The following is a 26,006-nucleotide window of genomic DNA, read 5'->3' as shown; positions in this document are numbered from 1 at the left end:
TGTATTAAAAATGATTATTACGCTGATGTGTGTCACCCAACGACCCACTGATCTATGTGTACAGTGTTGTGTACACAGTACTATTTATCCACTTTCTACTCTTTCTTTTATTCTAATGAACATAAATGAGTATATGTGACCTTTTTAATGTGAGATGTGGAATGAAGGGGTGGGTTGGGGGTGTGTGTGTGTGTGTGTTTAATTTAATTATACATCAGCTACGTAACAGCGTGACGTTGAACCGGTGCAACGCAGCAGTTATGCGACCCTGAAACAGCCAATGGCGCGTCACCCTGACGACACCGCCTCTGACGATCCTGCACCTGCTACAGGTTCCAGCTAAGAAGCTAAAGCTAAACTGCACATTTGCAATGATCGACCTTTAATATGTCACATGCCTCCAAAGCACGTCACAGACATCACAATGATTTCGTGAATGTAGTTTCTAACACGTCTCCACAGCGGACAGGCGCGGTATGCTGGCGCGGTATGCCGGCGCGTACAGACAACCGGTGTTTATTGTCATTTTTTAAATAAGCTATACCGTAGCTCTAACAACATCCGGAACGCATGCAGTGGGAAAGTGTTTCAGTGGGGACCGGTTTCACTGCTGCACACCAACACCACCGCGTGTGAAAAGGAACGTCGTGAACAGAAAATGGCCGCCGGCGAGCGCTCGAAGCGACGCACATGTTGCTGACTCAAAGCAACTTTTCCAAACAGAGAAGCCACGTCTGTAGTTGGGAAGTTCTTCCAACGTGGTAACGCTTCACCACCTTAGCCGTAACCACGGTGTAGAGGAAGAACGTCTTCAGCTCCGCACCCAAGCGGTGGGTGGAGATAACTAACGCCATCTCATTCCACCTCGTCACAGCTCCTATAAACGCTGTAGAGAAAGACGGTGGCAAGACGACGGTTCAAACTTTGGATCCAGGCATGTCCTACCGGATGTAGACGTGTCCTGACACAAGTCGTCCATGACAGTAAAACTATCGAAAGCCAATCAGGTGCAGGAATCTTTTCTTATTAGAGGAACGAAGTATGAGAAAAGAATACCGTCATATACCGTAAAACCCCCCAAAAACTTGACATGAACATGCTGCCCGACCCCTCCGCCCTAGTGGTTGGTACCATATTTGGGAGGGACCCGATGTGGAAGGTCCACGACCAGCCCACAGTGGGGAAGACTGGGACCCAAAGCGAGGGGTCTGGTTGGTGCTGGTCTACAAAACCATGAACGCAGTCCACTAAAATGCCACATGTGGACCATAAAGGATGTGCTGGAGGATGTACATGCGGCTCTGCACCCATCAGTGGAAATCTGTGTTAAACAGAAGGTAACTATCACGCCCGCCCCCTCGGCCGTCTTAACTTTAATGACTAAAAGCTGCGTGAAAGGCATGTTCTTAAACCTACGGGAGACAAACCAGAGGGAGAAAGCCTCATGAGTGAAAGGCTTAAAGCAGAGGATGACATGGCACTTTTCTCTAACGAAGCGTGAGAGAGATTTTTCCTGACAGTAAAAATGATGGCATCATGCACCGTGAGCCGTCTGAAGGCGAAACATCCAGAGAGTGGCCGTCTAGGTCCAGGAACTGTGGAGGGTCATGGAAGAACGAACCATGACTCAGCCTTTCAATGAACGCCGCGTCAAGCTAGTTAGCATTTAGCTGCAGGCTGGTCGATGGTTAACAGCTGAAGGTCAGGACATAAACCCGTTCATGAACCTCGTCAGCCCACATTTTATTCCAGTAGAAGATAAACACACCAGAAGATGAAATGAGACATTTTTACTGCGTTTCCATTTTCACTAAATAAAACTAAATATTTCTCAAATTTAGACAAAGTGCTGCGTTTGCATTGAACGGCGTTTAGCGCGTTAGCCGTTATTCTGGAAAAATCTCGTCCCGCCAGACTTTAAAACGCCGCATGAAGGACGGAGGTTAGATTTTTTCTTTAAGTGTTTGTAAAAAGATTTCCGTCTCCTGCGTCTTAACGTGACGTGGTCACATGACCGCCTACGTCACCATGAGAAAAAGTGTTTCCATCACACCGTGTGAAATATATTTCTAACGTCTAAAAAACACCTGGAAGCGTGAAAACCTTTTAGTGACATTTGAGAGGTTTTTAGAAACGTCGGTGTTTCCGTTTCCATGGTGACATCTAGGTTTAGCTTTTCTAGGCCTGATGGGAACGCAGCTCATGTTCTCCCGGGAATAACGTGGCTTTTATGTGAATCAACAACAATGAACTTGTTTTATTTACATTTTAAACATGTTCCAGCTACTTCTCGCGTGAGAACTCGCATGTCCTCGTTCTGCACCAGCGGCATGCGTCGCCATGCAGAGTCCTCTGGTGTGTTCAGAGCTGCAGAGCGTGCACTGTGCTTGACTGATGCCCTGCAGGCTTTCCATTATTTATTTGTTCCTATAAAATCCAGATGTTGTCTGTAGCAGAGGTAAAAGGATGCCTCTGGTTCTGAGGGAAGCGCCCGGCGTGGCCGGCTTGCTGTAACTCCACCTCTGCTTTGCACCTTACCTCTCTATGGTACACATCTGCTGTAAAGCCTGCTGGGTGGAGGTTACGTAAGTCCATCGCTCCCATCTGCAGAGAAAATCCCTGAAACCATCCCAGAACCACTAAGTCCAAGAGGCTGGAGTTCCCCAGTAAAGCCGTTCCAGCTACACCTACAGCCTCCAAATGCACCTTTAAAAAGAGGAGGCTGTCACCAATACACACACACACACACACACACAACCAGCGAACCTGCCCGAACACATCAGCACAGCGTGTGTGTGTGTTTGAGAGAGAGATGTTTTATCTAAGCAGCTGGTTTTAGTGCAAACACACACTCCTAGTATCACATTAGCGCAACACTCCGCCCGCATCTTCATCACCAGGTCCCAGCAGAAATGCCCACTGCGCAGGTGCAGGAAAAAACTAAATATAGCCGCAAATGTGCGTTAAAACGCCGCAGCTGCGCTTAAAACCGCACCTCTGTGCGTGCACCGTCGCTGGTGAGCGCGCGTGCAGCTTGGGCTGTGAAGGAATGTAACACTGGTGCATTTACGGTTTGCTCACGAGGCTCTTTTCTCCTGCAGCTCGCGTTATACGAGCGCGTGCGCACACTGGCACATAAAGAGGCAGCAGCTCCGTTTCTTTAAAATATGTTTCCAGCTCCGTTAGTCTCTTTCATGCCAGGATGGCAGGAGGGGGTCGAGAAGAGCCTCGCTGCCGGAATCCTCGCCTCGTTCCCCGCAAAGCTGCCCCGCAGAGAGCGCGCGCAGGCTGCGCCTGCCTGACATGACGGGAAGAAGCGGGTAGAAGCTGCTCTCTGCTGCGGGACACAAGCGCCGCTGCGCGGGGAAACGCTGAAAGTTACGCGGTGTATAACAGGCCTTAAACGCATCATCGCCGCGGCGTTACAGCGATCTGATCCTGGATCAGCATCCCCGTCCAGAGGTCTGCGTCCCCGCAGCTCGCCTTCACGTACCGCTGGACCGGATCAGGGTCCAGCGGGACTCGTTTCCTCTGAAACGGTTTCCTGCACCAGCACGGTTCACATCACCAGGATTCACCCCCACCCCCACCGGCCCTCACAGGACTCACGTCCGAAGCTGCTCCCGCATCGCCGCAGACCTCAGCCCTCCGAGTCCGGAGCAAACGAAGCGGGTTCAGGGGCGAAGCGGCGGAGGCGTCGCCCGGTGCTCGCGCCCTCTGACCGGGGAGAAGGCCGCGAGGACGCTCGGTGTTAGTCCGCGTTCGTCCTCAGCATGTAGCCGCGGTGGGCTGCAGAGGTACAACATGGATCAGGTCTACAGGAATACCGGAAGCACCGCTTCCAACCATGCTTTCAAAATAAGACGGAGGCGCAGCGTCTTTTATTTTTTACTTCTGATGAGTTGGTTTCAGCTTCAATGTTTTAATTTACTTTCATTCATTTATTTTCATTCTATGTTTAATTCTTTATGTTTTTGTTTTATTTCAAAGTTAACTTACTTAAACTTATTTGAGTTAGTTTAGTTATTTTTCAGTTTAATTCCTTTATTTTATTTAAATTTCTTTCTTTTCTTAATAATTATAATTTGCAGGTGAATGTCACCTGTTTAAATCCGAATCATTTATTTATTTAAGTCTGCACGCTCAGAGAATTTGATGCTCATTTAAAAGTGAGAAAATTTAAAAATAAAAGCAAATAAAAACTAGAGAATAGAAGCAGTAAATATATGAATATAACATTAACCTGTATGTGCAGATTCCCTCTCATCATGATGCCTTCACACCTGCTTTATGCAGGTATATGTGGAGACTTTGTTCTGCTGCTTTTCGATCAGTCTGTATGATCTAAAGCTACCAGATCATTTCTTTTCTTAGTAAAATCATCACTAAACTGTACAAAATCTTATTTTTTTCCTGTTATGTGTTACATGAATGTGCGATTAAACCTGAAAAGACTTTTTTAAAGAGCTCTGGCGACGCCTGTGGTTAGTTCATGTAAAAACAAACGAGGCTACGAAACGGTGAAAATCCCGAGCAGCAGATTCAGACAGAGGCTGCAGTCAAATCTGTTCACGTTACTTAAATCTGCAAAAATAAGGCGAGCATTTAGTTCACATGACTGAATTTACTTATTTAACTTTTATCTATTCATATATTAAAAATGTCAGAGTCAAAACTTTTCTTTCTTTACAAGTTATGTTGTAAAAAATCTACTAATCTTCAGTTTAAAGTCAATTGTTTCTAATATTTTCAGAGTAAAAGTTACTTTGTTAGAAAGGAAAACAGGAAAAACTCGTTGCTGTTTGGCATTTTCATTAAAAACATAAAAAGAATTTGAAGCAACATTTAAAATAAAAAAACACTGAGTTCTTAGGATGTGGATTATTTTCCAGTGGAAACTCGAGGCATCTAGCAGCCACACTGGCTGCAGATAGAATAAATAAAAAGAGCCCTGTCTGCATGTATAAACTTAGTCTGCTGCTTAAAAAACCGAGAAGATGCACAAATCTATTTAGCCACAACACCACATGGATGAAAGCGACCGCGGCGCCTCAGATTTCCCTCATTAACAAAGCTACTAGATTTAGGTTTTATATGTAGTTTTGGTGCCAGAAAAAGATTAAACTGACGTTTTCTTCTACATTACTTTGAAACTACAGCAAGTCTAAAAAAAAAAATGTAGCAGCTTTATTTTGAAATGCCTCTTCTATTTCCTGTTTTATTCCTGCTGTCTCTGGGAAACCTGCAGCTTCGCCAGACAAGACTCAGACCCAGTCCCTTCCCCCTTCTAGCTGTTTCAGGTATCATTGGAAAGCAGAGACAGAGGACAGGTGTGGACAGAAGACAAACGTCCACGTTCGAAACCACCAAAGAAGACAGCGAAACCCAGCAGGGAGGGGAAGGGACAGGAAGAGAGGACGAGACAAAAACAGGAGGAGGGGGAGGCAGAGAGAAATGAGCTTTGCAAACACACAGCGGAGAGGAGAGAAAGAGAGGAAAGATGGAGGGGGAGGAGGAAGAGGGAGGAGGAGTATTTTAGCTGAGGGAATCAGAGCGGAGAGCTCATGTACAGGTGGATGTCAGCGGTTTGATCCCCACCACATCCTGCTGATACGTCGGAGAACGTTACAAAGACATGAAGTTCTCTGCTGTCTGGCTGGGTCTCTTCCTGGAGATGAAGCTTTCTGACCTGGAAGCTTCTGATCACTGAACTCTACCAGATTTCCCTTTTCTTCATGGATTCAAACCATGTCTGGACGTCCAGAATCATTCCCTCATATCAAAGAATGAACGATAACCACAAACATGAAACCGGGTGTAAGTAGCAGTCCTGCACCTGAGTTTTACATCCCAATTCTGTAACAGTGGAAAGAAAAATGTCATCATTTCAAATCTCATAAAGCAGAACAGCTTTTGTTCATACAGCTTCTTACTGCCGTAGCAACGCCATGCCCCGGAGGAAAGACATCAGCAGGCTTCGTAGAGACGCTAATGTCTCCGCACCTTCTAATGGGAAATATGACCAAATCATACGAAACTATTTACATATTACAGGATTTAAAGATGATATCATCAAGAATATACGTATAATGTAATATTAACCAAGTTAAAGTACACGTACCAAAGTTAAAGTACACGTACCAATAACTGAAAGAAGAAAAACGGATGGAGTTTAGTTATAAAAGCTCCACCCGTTGTTACGTTTAGCAGTAACATATAAAGTGCTGCAAACTGGTACCAACAAACACACCATCCACCCATCCATCACCCACCCATCCATCCATCATCCACCCATCATCCATCAACCCATCTATCCATCCATCCATCCATCCATCAACCCATCCACCCATCCATCATCCATCCATCCATCCACCCATCCATCCATCCATCAACCCATCCACCCATCCATCATCCATCCATCCATCCATCAACCCATCTATCCATCCATCCATCCATCAACCCATCCACCCATCCATCATCCATCCATCCATCCATCCATCAACCCATCCATCCATCCATCCACCCATCCATCCAACTACAAGCTCTAACATATCACACCATCATATAGTATCATTGGATTGATGGAAGATTTTTAATGTGACATTAGTTACCATGGTAACAGGAGGTTTGCCTGGATCGTACTTACTTGATGTAATACGGGACGTTGTTTGGAGAGACGCCCTGCTCGAAGGGACTTTCTACGGAACCTGAAGGAGACAGAAGAGCAGGTTTACAACAAAAAAAACAAACTTTTCATACATTTCACGTATAAGCAGCACCTGTAGCATCCAGGAAATATGTATGCAGCATTTACCAAAATATTATAATGTGTCCTGTACATATAACAGAATTAAATAAAGGTTTTTTTTTTATCTTGAATTTTATCCAAGACAAACATTTTCTTTTTTTTTCTCTCCAGCTGCAAATATGCATATTTATTATTAAACTAAATATCAATATATGTATAAATGGATGTTCTGATGATTTTTTTCTCTCTGTTTTAAGTGCATATTGTTGGCATCGTTTTTTTAAATATATATATAGATATATATATCTATATATATCTATATATATATATAAATACATATAAATACATATATGAATACATATAAATATGTATATATAAATACATTTAAATACACATATATACATTTGTATATGTAAATACACATAAATACTTATAAATACATATAAATACGTATATATAAATACATGCTGTAGAAAGGACAGAAAAGCAGGTTATAACTCCTGCCTTTAACTTTTATCGGCATCAGTTGCCTAATTTCTCCACAACCTTGTTTCATCATTGAATAATCATCATGTCCACCAGACGACCCTTTCGATATGAGGCTGCTGTTACTTACTTAATACTTTATTTTTAAATATGTTCATTCCTGAATTTACATATTATTGCTGGACCTGATGAAAAGAGGAGGCAAAAATACAAAAGACAGAAAACAACCAAAACCAGAAGAAACTAATTTATTTTAAATCAGTTTGCTTCTGACTGGTTTTACCAGATTTCCATCCATCCATCCATCCATCCATCCATTTTCTGCCGCTTATCCGGAGTCGGGTTGCGGGGGCAGCTGCCTAAGCAGGGAAACCCAGACTTCCCTCTCCCCGGCCACATTCACCAGCTCATCCGGAGGGATCCCGAGGCGTTCCCAGGCCAGCCGAGAGATGTAGTCCGTCCAGCGTGTCCTGGGTCTTCCTCGGGGCCTCTTTCCGGTGGGACTTGCCCAGAACACCTCACCAGGGAGGCGTCCAGGAGGCATCCTAACCAGATGCCCGAGCCACCTCATCTGGCTCCTCTTGATGTGGAGGAGAAGCGGCTCTACTCTGAGCCCCTCCCGGATCACCGAGCTTCTCACCCTATCTCTAAGGGAGAGCCCGGCCACCCTGCGGAGAAAACTCATTTTGGCCACTTGTACTCGTGATCTTGTTCTTTCGATCACTACCCACAGCTCGTGACCATAGGTGAGGGTAGGAACATAGATCGACCGGTAAATCGAGTACTTTGCCTTTTGGCTCAGCTCCCTCTTCACCATGACAGACCGATGCAGAGTCTGCATCACTGCAGATGCCGCACTGATCCGCCTGTCCATCTCCCGCTCCATCCTTCCCTCACTCGTGAACAAGACCCCGTGAACTCCTCCACTTGGGGCAGGACCTCAATGCCGACCCGAAGATGGTACTCCCCCCTCTTCCGGCTGAGGTCCATGGTCTCAGATTTGGATGTGCTGATTCTCATCCCAGCCGCTTCACACTCGGCTGCAAATCGTTCCAGTGAGAGCTGAAGATCACGGCCCGATGAAGCCAACAGAACCACATCATCCGCAAAGAGCAAAGACCCAATCCTGAGGCCACCAATCCGGATCCCCTCAACACCTCGACTGCACCTAGAAATTCTGTCCATAAAGGTTATGAACAGAATCGGTGACAAAGGGCAGCCTTGGCGGAGTCCATCCCGCTTAGGAAACAACTCTGATTTACTGCGGGCAATGCGAACCAAGCTCTGACACCGGTCGTACAGGGACCGGACGGCTCGTACAAGCGGGTCCGGCACTCCATACTCCCAGAGTACCCCCCACAAGAGTCCCCAGGGGACATGGTCGAACACCTTTTCCAAGTCCACAAAGCACATGTAGATTGGTTGAGCAAAATCCCATGTCCCCTCCAAGACCCTGAAGAGGGTGTAGAGCTGGTCCACTGTTCCACGACCAGGATGAAAACCACACTGCTCCTCCTCAATCCGAGGTTCGACTATCCGACGGACCCTCCTCTGCAGCACCCCTGAATAGACCTGACCGGGGAGGCTGAGGAGTGTGATCCCCCTGTAGTTGGAGCACACCCTCCGGTCCCCCTTTTTGAAGAGTGGGACCACCACCCCAGTCTGCCAGTATCCAAAGCTGTTAAGATTAAGGCACTCTGGGCAGACCTCATCCACCCCTGGAGCCCTGCCACTTAGGAGCTTTTTAACCACCTCAGCAACCTCAGCCCCAGAAATGGGAGAGCCCACGCCAGGGTCCCAAGACTCTGCTTCCTCATCAGAAGACATGTTGGTGGGATTGAGATGGTCTTCCCTCCACCGCCTCACAACATCCCAAGTCGAGGTCAGCAGCCCCCCATCCCCCCTGTACACAGTGTTGACGGAGCACTGCTTTCCCCTCCTGAGCCGCCGGATGGTGGACTAGAATCTCCTCGAAGCCGTCCAGAAGTCATTCTCCATGGCCTCTCCAAACTCCTCCCTTGACCGAGTTTTTGCCTTAGCAACCGCCAAAGCCGCGCTCCGCTTAGCCTACCGATACCCATCAGCTGCCTCTGGAGTCCGACGGGCCAAAATGGCCTGATAGGACTCCTCCTTCAGCTTGACGGCATCCCTTATTGCCGGTGTCCACCAGCGAGTTCGGGGGTTCGGGGGCTTTTCAGTGCTGACAACCATGGTTTTTTATTGTTATATCGAAGCCTAGGTGGCTCAGTCGTAATTATTAATCCCAAACATAAATGCCTTGTAAGTGAAACTTACAAGGCATTTATGAAAATCTCTTATTTAAATAACAATACATAAACTCATAAAAAATGGAGGTTGAACATTTACATGTAGTGCGGGAACATCGCAGCACGATGTAATTCTTTTAATAGATCTGAGGTGGAGAGTGGTACTGGTCTGTTCTGCAGCATCAGTCAGTGACTTGCAGAAGCTGGACAAGCTGATGAAGAAGGCTGGTTCTGTGCAGCCTCTGGAGCTAAGTGTGCAAAGAGAAGATTGCACAATCTGCTCTCACTTGTTTGTTGTTAGTTCTCCTCTGTGAATATATAGGCTTCCATTTCATATATTATCTGCAAGTTCATTGTAGTCTTCACATCTTGTGGCCTTCCCGTCATTTAGTCTTCTCCTCCACCTCTGGTTCCTGTCTCCGAGAAGGTCGCTTCTCCTCTGCCTCTGGTTCCTGTCTCTGGTGTTGTGAGGCTCTAGATGTTGCACTGGGGTGGAGCCAAAAACCCCTAAAACCCTGTACATTCCTTTGTCTTGTCAACATTCAAGGTGAGGACGTTCTTTATGATTTTAAGGCAGTACACCACCAGATAATTGGTGAGCCAAATACCTGTATTTACTGGAGCTATTTACTCAGCAGTGTAGCAGCATATTTGATGCTAAATAGAAAAGATGACAAGCTAAAGAAGCAGCTAGAAACCAAAGCAGTCAGCAGTTTAGTAGGTTGTCAGCTTCAGTATGATAGCTGCCAGCTTCTCCATGCAAATATCCAGCCATAGTAATGTCTAATCCAGCCGGTGACCAGTTTAGAGAAGATGGTTGTTAGACTCTCTAAGCTAATGAACAGATGATCCAATGGGTAGCTGTGGTGGATGCATAGGCTGGTTCCCAAGTTGAATGTGTAGCTACTCCCCACATTTACCACAGCTGGCTGATTAGTTACCAATTTGGACATATCATTGGTCAGAGAAGTTGTGATAGTGTCGTTTTCCTTGTACTGCACAACAAACTCCAACCTTAACCTGTCATGATCTGTGGTGTGGGGCTCAGTTTTTCCAGCTGCCCTGAACGCCTCATCTCCACCAGCTCTTGATTAGGGCTGATGCACTACACCTGTACCAAGCCCTATATATACAGCTCTGTGACATCCCTCCAGTGCCAGATCGTCTTGGTTCTTCCCTGCACGTTTCCAGCCTGTATATTCCTGCCTTCCTACCCGCCTGACGTTGACCTGATTTTGGACCTGGATTTTGATTCTGCCTGCTCCCTGTCTGGTACTCTGCCCTGATTTATTATTTGGATATCTTGGCTTTCTGACCCCTGGATTGTCTTTAGGATTGGATTTTGGATTACGGACTGAACTATCTGCACCCCAAGACAGGACTAGCCATCCCGGCCTCGGTGTCCTCTTATTCAGGGCTTCTGCCAGAAACCTTTATCCCTCCTTTAACCTCTCCTCTGTTCAGCAGCTTTTCCTCCCGCAGTCGACCTCCCGGCGGCCCTTCTCTGTTCACTGGATGAAACATTCTGTGCCCTGTTGGATTCCACTGCTGGTACGTTAACTCATACTCCCTCTTTGAGTTCTCATCAGCTGCCTGCCTTCTAACTGCCGTCTTGTGTGTCCACAGACCCTGAGCGGAGAAAAGCCGGAGCGCACATTTTCAGTATTCAACTCTGTACAATAAATATCTTAAACCCATCCCTGGGACACTGAGTATTTTTGAGTCCAACCATCCGAAGCATGACATAACCACAATTCCTAGCTCAGTTCCAACCGTCCAACCAGGGTAAAATTTTTGCCTCATTAGAAGTGGGCTTTGGTTCCAATAAAGACCACCGGTCCAGGTGAGGTGAAGTCAATGATTTGACCAGAAAAGTGCAACTGAGTCCAAGACAAATTGTCCTTTTGGGATAATAAAGAGCATTGTTATCTAACCCTATCCTATGTCATTGTTTTGCATCCTATTGGATTGTTTCCTGTCCTACCCTACCCTACCCTACCCTACCCTACCCTATCCTTTCTCATTATATCATATCATATTGCATCATATCTTATTGTATTGTAGCCTGTCCTGTCTTGTTCTGTCCTATCGTATCATATAAGTGTAAAAAAATGAACTTAGATACACTACTATCATCTTCTTCAAAGAAACTTAACAGGATTAAACTCACCATGCAGGCCAAAGTCCCTGTGAGCGTCTGTCAGCTGCTTCAGATGCTCCTTCACGGAAATCTAAGGTAGACAGAAGAAAATAAATAAGTTAATTAACATGTTAAACTTAGAATATTTAATTTAAACTGACTTTACCAAAATTCACTAAACAATATCAAATGAATGGCACTAACAAAAGTTAGTTGTATTGTTTTCAAAATATGAACAACAACAATTGTGTTTACACTTTATTACAACGTAGTTAGCGTTCACTGTGAGCCTTCATGCCACATTTCATTTGGCTGGTTTAATGGGGGGAGACATTATTTTACATTATAGTGAACAGCTTATTTGATATATACATGTGAATTTGGATTCAACCCATTATCTTCCACTTAGCCAAGGTTGTGTTGTGGAGGCATCGAGGTTCAGGAGGGAGAACTACATCTCTCTCTCCCCTGCAACACTCCAGCTTTTCTTTGGGGATTCCCAGGCATTCCCAAGCCAAAGGGAAATAAAATCGCTCCAGTGGGTCCTGGGTCTGCCCCAGGGTTTCCTCCCAGTAGAACCTGCCTGGAAAACCTCCAAGAGGAGGTGACCAGGAAGACTATAGGTGAGGGTTGGAGCATAGAGCATATACAGAGCAACGTCCTCATTACTGCTAATGATCACCCAATCTGATGGTCCATCTCATTCCATCTGACTATCCCTCATGAACAAGACCCAGAGAAACTAAAATAAGCACTAGAGAAATCTCTGTTGACTCTTGTCTTATCTCTTGCTCTGCCCTTTTCTCTCTTTCTTCTCCTTGCTTCCTCCTCTTGTGTTTCTTTGATGAATCAGCCATGGTGGGCGTTCAAAACAGCCTGTGTGTTGTTTAGAGCTTTCTCAAACTCAGGAAACTGAGTCAATTAATTGTACGGTAAGAAAAAATGAGCACGATAAGTTTGCCAGATGCAATAATTTTTGTTTTTTTTTTCTATCTTATTTTACCATAGACTGTGTACACATGTGGACACAGCTCAGGAACCTAGAAGCCCACAACAGTGATTCCAGCTCCCTCTACTCCAATAACACCCCCCACAGAATCCCCCAGGGATCATGGTCATAAGCCTACGCCAGTCACAAACACATGTAGACGGGATGGTCAAACTACCATGGCTTCCTCAGCAGCTCTGCAAGGGTAAAAATCTGGTCCCCTGTTGCACACTATTCCTGACACAGAGGGTTGATGTAAAACAGTCAACTTTAAGAGGAATGCAGCTACACTGCTGGTTGTTTTGTTATGTGGGTTACTGAAGCCAAGTACCAACATGCACAGTCACAGTCATGCAATAATTTTCTGGCTTTTTTAGGGAACTAATTTAACAGGAGACAGATTTCCTAAACAATGCAAAGGTAAAATTTAGTCATTTCAAGAAACTTTTAGAAATCTTCCTTCTGTTATAATGATAATGTGATAATGGCTGTAAAGTAGCAGTAGAAGTGTTTTACTGAAACAACCACTAGACACAAACAGAGGCTTGTAATGATAGACATGATAGATATAAATTCATTTTTAGTGTGTAATCAGAGAGGATGTGAGTCTCCTTTTGATCTAAATGAGCTGTCTATCGAACCTGAGATGAGATAATAGTGTCAAATCAACACAGCTGTTCTTGTTCAAAATCATGGGCCTAATATAAAAACCTATTTATTTGTGTATAATAAATTTGTAAATAATATAAAACCAGTTATTTATTTCATATAAAATCTAAATACAAATTTAGGACATATTCACTCTGCTGTTATTTGGTCTGTTTGGAACATGCCCACATTCGTTTGGAGCCGTGTCAACGTAAACCTGGACTCTGCTGTGGATCAGAGAAGTAAACTCTGGTCCCTTGAAAACCGAGGGTCTAGGTTCACTTGAAGTGAACCCTGGTGTGATGTTTCTTGCAGTGTGAAAGCAACGGACCATCCAGTTAACCAAAGAAAGGAAATGACGTAGGACACGTTACAGAGCAGCATGCTGGAAAACTGGCTGCACATACGGGTCAGCTTCTGGTGAAAACCGGATCGGGGGCCTCATGTCTAAACCGGAGCGTAGCAAAGCAGATTACAGGTGGCATACGCAGGGAAAAAAGGAAATGTGGTGCACAAAAACTTCCAGACTTTTAAAAGCGTGGGCACGCATGCCCCACACCTGTTTCCGTTTATAAATCAGACTTAACTGTAAAGTGGGAGCACGTGAGGAAATGCCTTGCCCCGACCACATGGTGGCTATAAATGGTCAGGTGACCGCCTGTAATAAATATTCATCACATCATTTCCATGATGGCTCAGGAGGGAAAAGAGAGAAGAAGAGGATTTCTCCGGAATGTGGGACTGAGATCCTGATGGAAAACTAGACCAGGTTTTATCTGGTGGGGACAACGTGGTCATCACTAGGGTCAGAAAGGTGGAGGGCAGCAGGTGGAGATGCTGTCAACGCCGTGTCAGAGGAAGACACGGCAGAGAGGAGGATCAGCTCATTTATTCCTTTGTTTCATCCAGAAAAAGAACATGTACAGATACACCTGCGACTGGTAGCAGTTTATTTAGTGTTAGATAATATTTCTTTCTAGTTCCTGGTGGTCCAGCTGGGTGGGCGGGGCTGCAGCTGTGGTTGAAAAGGGTGAGACCAGAGACTCCACCCAGCACCGTGTCCTCAGAGGAAGTCCTGCAGGTGCAGAAAGACACCATCACTGCTATTAACCAGGTGGGCAAGGAGCTGCAGGAGAAAAAGGCCATCTGGAGGGAAATTGGGACACCACTAAAAAGTATTGTGAATAAAAAAATAGGAGTAGCGTGTAGGGGTTGTGTGTAGGAGTAGTGTGTAGGGGTAGTGTGTAGAGGCTGTGTGTAGGGGTTAGGTGTTGGGGTAGTGTGTAGAGGGTGTGTGTAGGGGTTGGGTGTTGGGGTAGTGTGTAGGGGTTGGGTGTTGGGGTAGTGTGTAGGGGTTAGGTGTTGGGGTAGTGTGTAGAGGCTGTGTGTAGGGGTTGGGTGTTGGGGTAGTGTGTAGAGGCTGTGTGTAGGGGTAGTGTGTAGGGGTAGTGTGTAGAGGCTGTGTGTAGGGGTTAGGTGTTGGGGTAGTGTGTAGAGGTTGTGTGTAGGGGTTAGGTGTTGGGGTAGTGTGAAGGGGGTTGGGTGTTGGGGTAGTGTGTAGAGGGTGTGTGTAGGGGTTGGGTGTTGGGGTAGTGTGTAGGGGTTGGGTGTTGGGGTAGTGTGTAGGGGTTAGGTGTTGGGGTTGGGTGTTGGGGTAGTGTGTAGAGGCTGTGTGTAGGGGTAGTGTGTAGGGGTAGTGTGTAGAGGCTGGGTGTAGGGGTTAGGTGTTGGGGTAGTGTGTAGAGGTTGTGTGTAGGGGTTAGGTGTTGGGGTAGTGTGTAGGGGTTGGGTGTTGGGGTAGTGTGTAGAGGGTGTGTGTAGGGGTTGGGTGTTGGGGTAGTGTGTAGGGGTAGTGTGTAGAGGCTATGTGTAGGGGTAGTGTGTAAGGGTAGTGTGTAGGGGTTAGGTGTTGGGGTAGTGTGTAGAGGGTGTGTGTAGGGGTTGGGTATTGGGGTAGTGTGTAGGGGTAGTGTGTAGAGGCAATGTGTAGGGGTAGTGTGTTGGGGTAGTGTGTAGAGGGTGTGTGTAGGGGTTGGGTGTTGGGGTAGTGTGTAGGGGTAGTGTGTAGAGGTAGTGTGTAGGGGTAGTGTGTAGAGGCTATGTGTAGGGGTTGGGTGTTGGGGTAGTGTGTAGGGGTAGTGTGTATAGGCAATGTGTAGGGGTAGTGTGTTGGGGTAGCGTGTAGAGGGTGTGTGTAGTGTAGGGGTAGTGTGCAGAGGCTGTGTGTAGGGGTTGGGTGTTGGGGTAGTGTGTAGAGGCTGTGTGTAGGGGTAGTGTGTAGGGGTAGCGTGTAGAGGCTGTGTGTAGGGGTTAGGTGTTGGGGTAGTGTGTAGAGGTTGTGTGTAGGGGTTAGGTGTTGGGGTAGTGTGTAGGGGTTGGGTGTTGGGGTAGTGTGTAGAGGGTGTGTGTAGGGGTTGGGTGTTGGGGTAGTGTGTAGGGGTTGGGTGTTGGGATAGTGTGTAGGGGTTAGGTGTTGGGGTTGGGTGTTGGGGTAGTGTGTAGAGGCTGTGTGTAGGGGTAGTGTGTAGAGGCTGTGTGTAGGGGTTAGGTGTTGGGGTAGTGTGTAGAGGTTGTGTGTAGGGGTTAGGTGTTGGGGTAGTGTGTAGGGGTTGGGTGTTGGGGTAGTGTGTAGAGGGTGTGTGTAGGGGTTGGGTGTTGGGGTAGTGTGTAGGGGTAGTGTGTAGAGGCTATGTGTAGGGGTAGTGTGTAAGGGTAGTGTGTAGGGGTTAGGTGTTGGGGTAGTGTGTAGAGGGTGTGTGTAGGGGTTGGGTGTTGGGGTAGTGTGTAGGGGTAGTGTGTAGAGGTAGTGTGTAGGGGTAGTGTGTAGAGGCTATGTGTAGGGGTTGGGTGTTGGGGTAGTGTGTAGGGGTAGTGTGTATAGGCAATGTGTAGGGGTAGTGTGTTGGGGTAGCGTGTAGAGGGTGTGTGTAGGGGTAGTGTGTAGGGGTAGTGTGCAGAGGCTGTGTGTAGGGGTTAGGTGTTGGGGTTGGGTGTTGGGGTAGTGTGTAGGGGTTGTGTATATTGGGTGGTCTGGGATTGAGCTTAGGTTTGCGCCATTGTTTGCAAGCACTCAACGAGACGGTTTCAGTTCTGGCCAATGAGTGTGCCAGATGTCCTTCTTCTTAATTGTTGGTCAGTGGACGTTTAGAGGAATACTGCCCCCTAGTGAGCAGTTGTTGTAACTGCGTGATGTTGTCCAGGGAGTTTTGATCTGCTTGAGTAAAGTGCAGCATGGAACCAAATCAAGTGGTGCAAAATGTTGGAATTTCACGCCCAATCGAACAAAATCCCCTGGACTATCCTGGTGTGAAGTAAATGTTACAAAAATACAACTCCAAGTCCAAAAACGTTGCCATCAAATTCAAAATAAAATGGTAAGATGTCTCAGCGCATCAACATTTGATATGCTGTTGATGCTCTACTGGCACTAAATTATTGAATTATAAGATTCTGGTTTCATTAACGTTTTACACAGCGTTCCAACTTAATTTACTTAATGTGTCTTTACCTTCCATAACTTTATTTGAACCATTAAAAACTCTAGCAGGAATTCCTTAGCAAAGTCTCAAAAACAAGATGTCAGGGCAAAAAACTGTTAATTTGTTGTCCGAGAATGATGAAAACGTGATCTCACACCAGTATCCTGATACATACAGAGAAGACATCAAAAACAATAGAGCACAGCAGAGTGTAAATAAGAATAATCCTTTACTTACTTTCAAGTTATATTAAATATATGTAAGATATTTGATTTTACAAGGCTCGCAAATGCTCTCAGCAAAAATATAAATACAAAAGATTATCATAAGTAAAAATCAACACATAGCAATCAGTCCTTACAGCAGTGTTTCTCAATCCTGGTCCTCAGGGACCACTGCCCTGCATGTTTTAGTTCTGTCCAACTCCAGCACACCTGATTTAGATTAATTGAACTGCTTGTCAAGTTCTTTGCAAGCCTGCTAATGAGCCATTCATTTGAGTCAGGTGTGTTAAAGATGGACACCTCTAAAACATGTAGGGCAGTGGTCCCTGAGGACCAGGATTGAGAAACACTGCCTTACAGGATAAATGTACCGAGCTGTCCAGTTGTCTGTGCCAAGGGTTCAAAATGGAGACAAGAAACGGAGTGGGGGAAGCCGATGGGGTGTTTTATCCCCCAGTCTACAGACATCTGAGTTGGCTCTACAATTTCATCAACCACCAGTCTACTGAGGATAGTTTTCAGCAAAACAGTAGGTAGTTCTCAACAGTGCCCCTTAGTGGACTCCTCTGGTAACACATGTGGTACACGAGCAAGTACTGCAACATTTACTCGAACAATGGAGCTGGTTGCCTCCACGAATGTGAGATTAAAAAGCAAAAACATTCTCAGCCTAATAATGCAGCGAATCACAGTCAGTTTAAAGCGAGTCAAAGCCCAGATTTCATCCAATATCTAATTATCTGACTCGGCCTTGACAGCAGTGTCTTAACCAGATAACTCCTTGAATCTAAACACATCAACTAAACACATCAACATATTCATTCTTATTCATATCGTCTACTATAATTTAGCCAAATAACTGTTTTCATTTTTAAAGGAAAGCTTAAATGTCAAGAAAGTTATGAGCAGAGACCGATTTGTGGTCAGATTCGCTGATTAAGCAGCCAGCCTTTCATGTGCAACCCAAATGACTGGATGATCAGCCATGGATGACACACCACCAATGACACGACGCCGATGATGCGGCCGCTGATGATGCAGCCGCTGATGACACGGTTGTATGTTTGTGTGCATGTGCATGCACAAGCATCTGCTCATACGCTAACTTCAGAAAGGCTTCTGGTCCTGTCAGCAGCAGCTTCCATGCATATATTCACAGCTGACTGGCTCTGTCTGCCATGTCTTGATGTGATCACTGCTAGGCTTCCAGCAGAACGACAGAAGCACAGCTTGTGTTGCCTTTGATCACCGATGCCTGATATGCATGCTTTTTGCCCTTTATCACTTTTCTCCATACAATCAAGCTGACATTGACTAGTTTAGGGGAATCTGTCAAAACCCTTGGTGAGCAAATCTTTCCAAAAAATCTAACATCATAGACAGGAACTAATAAAAAATTTCACAACAGCAGCACATGGTGAGGAAAAGCAAAGACTGATAATTAAATAAGGTTATAATCAAAGAGTAATATTCTGATCACTGGCAATTTATGAAGCAAACTAGGGCTGAACAATATATCAAAATGTACCTTTATTCCCTGCACTAACTACATGTCACACTGACAATAAACTGACATAAACAGTCGTCCATATTTGCATATTTTAAGGAAGTGACGTTGTTCCAAACGCTGCTTTACGTTCTGGCAAATCAGATGGACTCTTACTGTCGTGGATGCTCCATGAAGATGCTAATGGCTGCAACAACGGCGCTGTGATGGTTGAAGGCAGCGGGAGGAGCGACATCGCCCACTAAAGATACAGCACAGCATGCACCAAGGATGAGGTAGAGTAAAACACTAGCAGCAAGAGACTACAATTCAACTACAATACCAGAAAAGTGGATGCTCATCAAAGTTAAACTATAAAGGCAGAAAGCCTCGGCGCCTTCTGGATGAGAAGAGGTTGTTCTCTGATGTTTAGCTGTGTGATGAGAGCTGCAGTGCTTCCTGTCTTGGCTTGTTAAGTAAAGGCCATTTCTGAGGGACCTTTGCTGTAAATCATGAGAGCATGCTCGTCTCATGATTCCTTTCCTTCTGTGCCATTAGAGACGGGAATCATCTGCTCCAGATACTGCACAGAGATTGTTCGCCTTCTCCAGAACTTTGTAAATTGGAGTACTGTACCTCCTACTCCAGTCCTCCAGATCTACTATGTCTGGCTTGTAGGACAGCGGCTTTTCTTCGGTGGTTTTGTGGTTTTCCTGCGAGCTGGAGTTTCATTGTGAGCAGATATGTCATGGCAGCTTGTTAATAAGCTTTCTCTACCTCACAAGCTAAAAATAACGACATACTAGTAATTCGTGAAAAGAATTGGTAACCATGTAGAGAGGGACATATCTCCCAGTCCTTTTCTCAGGGCTAACTGGACAATTTCTTCTCAGAAACACAGTAGGGAAAAGTTCTGTAACAGGACAGATGTTGCAAATTTATACACTGAACTCTTCTACCTGGTTTTTAAACCGAGTTAAGGTTTCTTATTGGCTTGTCAGGTGGGTGCCCTCCTTCCTCAACATTATGCTGACAGGCCCACGGCGTCCTCAGAGGGTTCAGCAGCGAATCCCAGCGTCCTGGACTCACTCCCACACTCTGAGAAATAAGGGTTCCAAATGGGTTCTCCGTGAATGGCAGAGGTTCTACCCAGAATCGCTTGTGTCTGAAAATCCCTTTTTCACTGAAAGGGTCCATCAAGAGTTCTACAAGGATCTGACTTCCAGCACCAGAGAGCCAGTCAGCAGTGTAGGTGACACAGGAATGCCCCAGGTGGCAGAACTTTAGGGGTTAGCTTCTGCCAGTTAGCATGAAATTTAGCCGCTGACGCTTCCCAGGAGCTCAGTCATGTCAAGCACCATTTTCCTGAATGCTGATTGGTGGATGTTATGACATGTGTTTAAGCTGTGGTCTGGCATGAGCTTTATTGAACTGCCGGTTGGCTGTCATAAAAATGGTTCTAGAAATCAGTCCCATGAGCAGCCATCTTGAAACATGGATGCACCTTTTCTTTGCCTGAATTTGGTAGCCTGTCACTGGCAATGGAAATTAATGAGGCAGAATTTCCACCATGTCTCCAGGTTTACCTCCAAGCCCACCAAAAGCTTTAGCATGAGCACGTCAGGACATCCACCAATCAACATTTGGGAAAATTGTGCTGCAAATGTCCCCATTCTCTGACTTCAAGACAAAATGCATCGCTAATTGCCTGAAGCACGCCCCCAGAATCCTGCCCCCCTGAATTAAACCCACTGACGACAGTATCACATCATTTGGTCGCGACCCGACCCCCCTCCCTCAGGGATCATGTGTAGTGGCTTCTCATCACTTTGATGTATGTTTGATGTTGAAATTCGGTACCATAGAAGGACCCGGAAACAACTGGTCCGCTGCGGTCACGTGGTGCGGATGTCGGTTTATGTCACGCATTCCCAACGCCTCACGGTACATTTTTACTTTTGTTCAATTCTCCATCCAAAAAAAAGCATCCAGTTTTTCATGAAACAGCCTTGCAGATCCTTTCTGCACATTTGCCAACCTGAAATTTTCAGGCAGATTGTTTTTAAAGGAAGACCAGCTGATTCACAGATGCAAACATTTACAACTGCAACATCTTTATGGCTTAATACTGAGCCCATAAAGCTCCATTACTCCATCTATCAAGGTATTCTCACTGAAGAAACTAATTCATGTGCCAACAAACAGGTGTACCCCTGAGCCCCCTCACATGCAAAGAAGTATGTTGAATAAAGTGATAAATTCAACCAGTAGGGTTCATTAAAGAACCATTTAATTATCGTATTTTCTGCACTATAAGACGCACCTAAGAGTCTTAAATCTTCTGAAAAATCGGCCGTGTGCCTAATAATCCGGTGCACACATAAAGTGCAAAATCTGTAAAAATGTTGTTGTACGACTTTGGTAAGCGTTCCGCTTGATTGACTGTTGGATCACGTACACTTACCTCCGCCACGCCCCCGGTAGGTATAATAAAGGTACAGTATGCTGCAAAACAACATTTGTTTGTCTAAGGACCCCTGAAAATGGCACCAGTGAAGAGACATGCTTACGTAGCACAATTCAAACTACAGGCTATTGGTTACGTGGTTGTACATGGGAATAGAGCAGCTGTGAAACAATTCAACATCAATGGATCTATGGTTTGGAAGTGGAGGAAGCAAGAAAATGAACTGCGGCAAGTTGAGAAAATGAAACAGTGTTTCCGTGGTAACAAAGCGAGGTGGCCACAGTTAGAAGACCAGCTTAAACAATGGATTACTGAACAAAGAACAGCCAGCAGAAGCGTCTCTACAGTCACCATTCGACCGAAGGCAACGATAGCACAAGACATGAAGATCGAACACTTCCACGGAGGTCTGCCTTGGTGCTTTCGTTTTATGATACGGCGTCATCTCTCCATCCACACAAGAACTACCGTGGCGCAGCAACTGCTAGTGGATTACAAAGGAAAGCTGGCCATCTTCCTCACCTACTGCAGTAAGAAGATTCCCGACAAAGACCCTGCCAACCACATCAACATGGACCAGGTCCCCCTGACTTTTCACATCCCTGTGAACCATACTGTGGAGAAAAGGGGGAGCAGCACGGTATCAATACGCACCACGGGACATGAGAAGTCGGCTTTCACTGTTCTTGGTTGCCACAGTAATGGACAAAAACTACCACCTATGGTCATTTCTAAGTGGGAGACACTACCAAAAGAAAAGTTTCCAGCTGGAGTCATCGTTAAGGCCAATGACCGTATGTTTTAGCATGCACCTTAAAATACGGCGTGACTTATGTATAGGGTAAGTACAGACATAGACCCCGTAATTGAGACCGCCGTATAATCCTGTGCAACTTATGGTGCAGAAAATACGGTAGGTCAAAAAAGTCAAATAGCCAAACCAAAACTATTCATTGTTTAATGTCTACCATAAAATATCTGGATGAAACTGTAGGGATATAAAAGGGTTCTGACTATAGCCCCAGTAGGGGTTATTAGTGGAACCATTGCTGCATTGCAGGGTTCTGGGTAGAACCTTCTACTGATGGTTCCAGGTGTAACCCTTCATGAAAGGTTCTAGTCAGAACCCTCTGAGGTCTGAGTACCCAGTTGAGGCCCAGCTTTGTGCAGCAGAGCGACTGACTGCTGTCCTCAGCAGCTCTGGAAACACCCTTCACCGCCGGGCGAAGGGTGTTTCCTCTCACTCCCAGAAGCTCTGCAACCTGCTTCAACTGGACAGACTGTGAAAGGTCATGAACTTCCCGCTCATGGGCTTCCTCTACAGCATCCTCCCATAGCACAGTAAGCTCAGTGCTGAAGATAGAACAAGGTCCGGCCTGAGGTTAGTGGAGGCAGAAGAGCACAGGTAATGCTGACGCTCCAGCTCTGCTGCCAGGCACCGTAACCCTTGACTGGGTCACCTGGTGTGTCGGGCCTGTGTATGGCTGGCCTTACACCAGGATGTATTCTAAAGTTACTGTGTCTATGTCGAGCAGGGTGAACATGCGGGAGCTTCTTTATACCAGCAGCTAAGATCTTTGGTAGATAATAAGACATCATATGCAGCCTTGATGGTACGACCTGCTTCATTAACAATGACAGTTGAGTCCTCAACAAACAAGTTTCCCAATGTTTCCCTATTACATCTTTAATGATGAACATACATGTATGTTTGCGTGCGTGTGTGTGTGAGTGTGTTTACTTGGAGCATCCTCCAGCGGGCGTTGAGATCTTCGATGCGCTCCAGGTTGCTAGGCGACAGCTGGATGTCAGTGGGATCAAAGGAAGACGCCAGCTGGTTCATGTGTGTGACGTCGTCTTTAATGGGTGCGATCTCTTCCTGGAACTCCTGAAACACATAAACAGAATCTCAGTTTTAGTTTTGCTCATATCTGATGACGAACAGCTGACTGCTAACGGGCCTGAACACACAGTCTGCTCTGATTGGTCGGCTGCTGACATTAGAAACGTAAACATTAGAAACTGAAGGTTACACTAATATTTGATAGAATGTTTAGCTTTTACTGTAAGTTGTTTTTGAACTTTTAGAAAGTAAGTATTTAAAACATTTTAGATAGAAGTTTGAAATAAGTTTTCCCTTCGATATGTGGAATAAAAAACATGTTTTTTCTGTTACAAGTTCTCTTCTTTCCTCCTGGTTTGTGTTTGTCTGTTTTACTCCAGGTACGAATGTACTTTACTGATGTTTATTCTCCAGACTGCTCCACATCATGAAGGACAACATGGTGCTATTAATTGTGTTCAGACAGAGGCTTCTTCAGCTCAGTGGAAACAGTTCAGGAGTAAAAAACCACCACACCGTTTTATCATCACTAATGACTGTTAGCAGTTCTCATTAAAGTCCCCTCAGGATTGATAAAGTTTTATTCAGTTCAAGTCTTTAACAGCTTGTACCTTTAGCTTTATGTGGGTTAGCTATATATTAGCTTGTATATTCAACTACAATCAATCAAAACTAAAACAAATTAACTTATTTCCTTAGTTTAGTTTTATGTTAAAGGTAAAAAGACAAGTGGGAGTAAGAGCTTTTAGCTTTGTTTGCTCATCTTTTCTCTGTAAAAGCACTGGAAAAACTAAGCTAATCTCTAATCCACGTAACTAGCATTTCTTTTCTTTATTTTTTATTTTTAAAAAGTGAAAATAAAAATATGAAGGTTTTGGAAAACCTCTGTAATAACAGCCAGGCTGCTGTGTTAGCTGTGTGTCAGAATATGTTAATACAGATGCAAACTCTCAGATCCAGCAGCTTTAAATGCATCACATCGATGAGAAAACCCTCCGTTTCACCTTAACTCTCTCAATGTGTTCAGGCAGGGAGTTGACCATCAGCTCCTCCACTGGGTCCCAGGACTCCTTCACCATCTCTGCCTGCCTCAGCTGGGCGTCCAGCAGGTCTTCTGCCTCCTGCAGCTCCATCAGTCGGTCCAGAGCCAGCTCCAGCCTCTTCTGCCAGGCGGCCGAGTTGGTTTTGAGCTGGTCCCATTTGATGGTCACATCATCTGCTTCCTTCTGCAGGACCCGCCCCACGTTCTGAGCACGCTCCTCCGGACTGATATCTGGTGGTCACAGGAAAACAGGACGTAAAGAAAAACTAACCGACCCAGACCTCTGCTGGTGTTTGCATCTAGCAAAGACAGCTGGTAACTCATCGGGATTTAGACAAATCCAGTTTCAGCCTTAGGATCCAAACACTGACATCAGGGAAGTCTGCATGGCTGCTGGGATCCATCATGTCTGCTTTATGATTAATATAAAGTGTAGAAGGTCGCTGGTTCGAGTCCCGGGAGCAGGAAGGTTTAAACCTGGAGGGCGTGGCCTTTCTGTGAGGAGTTCTCCCCATGTATGCGTGGGTTCTCTTCGGCTTCCTCCCACCATCCAAAGACGTGATGTTAGGTTAACTGCTCTCTAAATTCTCTCTAGGAGTGAGTGTGAGTGGTAGTCTGTATGTCGGCCCTCAGCAGTTACTGTTGAGAACAAACTCACCTGGAACCATAAACTATATGAAAAAAACAGTCTAAAACTGCTGACCTGTTGGATAGAAGTCTGTTTATATCATCATCCGTTAATTTGACCATAGATGACGGACTGTGTTGAGGTTTGGGAAGAAACTTCTAATCCAGTCTTTTTATTACAAAGTCATTATTCATGGTTCTACGATAAAGTTTTCAGACCAGAAACGACCAGCCGCTGGAGTTCAGGCCTCTGATGATGCCTCACCTCTCTGATCCGCTGACGGTGAGTCTGGAGGCAGCTCAGACAGAAAGATGGACACATCATCCAGAGCCTTGGTGACAGCCGGCTCCTTCGCTCTCAAGTCCTTCTTGAAGCCCTGTGGACACAAACGTGCTGGTTTAAGCTGATAAACCCGATGCTGCTCGCACTCTGCCGGCAGTCACGGTGCCTAATGAGGAGAAGGCCGATAGGGAAGAAACAACAGTCGGCCTACAACCAGATATAACAAGCCTGAAATGCCTTCTTCTTCTTTCCTTTCGGCTTTTCCCCTCCGGGCTCACCTCAGCGATGCCCCGCTTCCATCTGACCCGGTACGGATGTCGTAGGATGTATTCGCACGTTTCTTTGGCACATGTTCACGCCGGACACGCTTCCTGACACAACCCTGCGTTTATCCGGGCTCGGGACCGGCCCTCACAGATCACTGGCTTGTGTCCCCCTTGGGGCTACAGATGCCAGGGATTGAGCCTCATACGTGCAAAGCGTGCGCTTTACCACTGAGCTACATCCCGGCTATGTCGATATTTTAACCTGAAAATGTGCTCGTCACTATATCTGATACTCCTCGCTACTTTCCAAGACTACAGACTTACACGAAGGAAAACTTCATTCCTGGAAAGTTGGGACTCTGTAAAATGAACAGTAACATGACTGGTATAAAAGGAGCATTTCAGAGAGGCAGAGTCTCTCAGATGGAAAGATGGACAGAGCTTCACCAATCTGAGACAAACTGGATCTAAAACTGTGGAACAATTTCATAAAATGTTCCTGAATGTAAAACTGAAGACAGTGAAGATCCCAGCATGTACTGATTAGAATATCAAAAGATTCAGAGAATCGGGAGGAATCTCTGTGCGCAGGGTACACTTGTGATCTTCAGGCATGGTTCTGTGCTGGAAGTCACAACATGGACTCAGAATCACTTGTCATATCTACCTCCAGTTTTTTTTTTTTTTTTGTGCCTTAAAACTGAGAGACTCTTCCTCTCTGAAATGCTCCTTTTATACCAGTCATGTTACTGACCTGTTGCCAGGTAACCTGGTTAGTTGTTAAATGCTCCTCCAGGTGTTTCTGGTTTGTACCAGGTACTTTTCCAGCCTTTTGTTGCTCCTGTTCCAACTTTTTCCATCAGATTCACTATCAGCTCATATTTTCATCTCATGGTGAAACGTCTCCGTCTCATCTGACACGTTTATCTTCTACTGGGAATAAAATATGAGTTGAGGAGTTTTATAATTCATTGTTTTCTGTTCTATTTATATTTACACAGCGTGCTAATTT

General features: G+C 45.5%; 1 protein-coding gene across 5 annotated transcripts in view; it reads right to left on the bottom strand.

Moving 5' to 3' along the window:
• dmd (dystrophin) overlaps window positions 1-26,006 on the bottom strand; it is a 267,266-nt gene that overhangs the window by 39,144 nt on the left and 202,116 nt on the right. For 4 of the 5 annotated variants that reach the window (XM_041978350.1, XM_041978351.1, XM_041978352.1 and 1 more), the window contains 5 exons: window positions 24,711-24,822; window positions 23,781-24,049; window positions 22,675-22,821; window positions 11,672-11,732; window positions 6,647-6,707 (listed from right to left, as the gene is read on the bottom strand). In XM_041978350.1, coding sequence (XP_041834284.1) covers window positions 6,647-6,707; window positions 11,672-11,732; window positions 22,675-22,821; window positions 23,781-24,049; window positions 24,711-24,822 — 650 coding nt within the window. Of the gene's footprint in view, window positions 1-3,609; window positions 3,868-6,646; window positions 6,708-11,671; window positions 11,733-22,674; window positions 22,822-23,780; window positions 24,050-24,710; window positions 24,823-26,006 lie in introns of those variants that run through there. The other variant, XM_041978355.1, reaches the window with a different exon arrangement.

Source organism: Melanotaenia boesemani, chromosome 24 (genome assembly GCF_017639745.1).
Source record: "Melanotaenia boesemani isolate fMelBoe1 chromosome 24, fMelBoe1.pri, whole genome shotgun sequence".
Taxonomy (NCBI): domain Eukaryota; kingdom Metazoa; phylum Chordata; class Actinopteri; order Atheriniformes; family Melanotaeniidae; genus Melanotaenia; species Melanotaenia boesemani.
The sequence above is the reverse complement of the archived record's forward strand: the minus strand, read 5'-3'. Positions and strand labels throughout refer to the sequence as shown.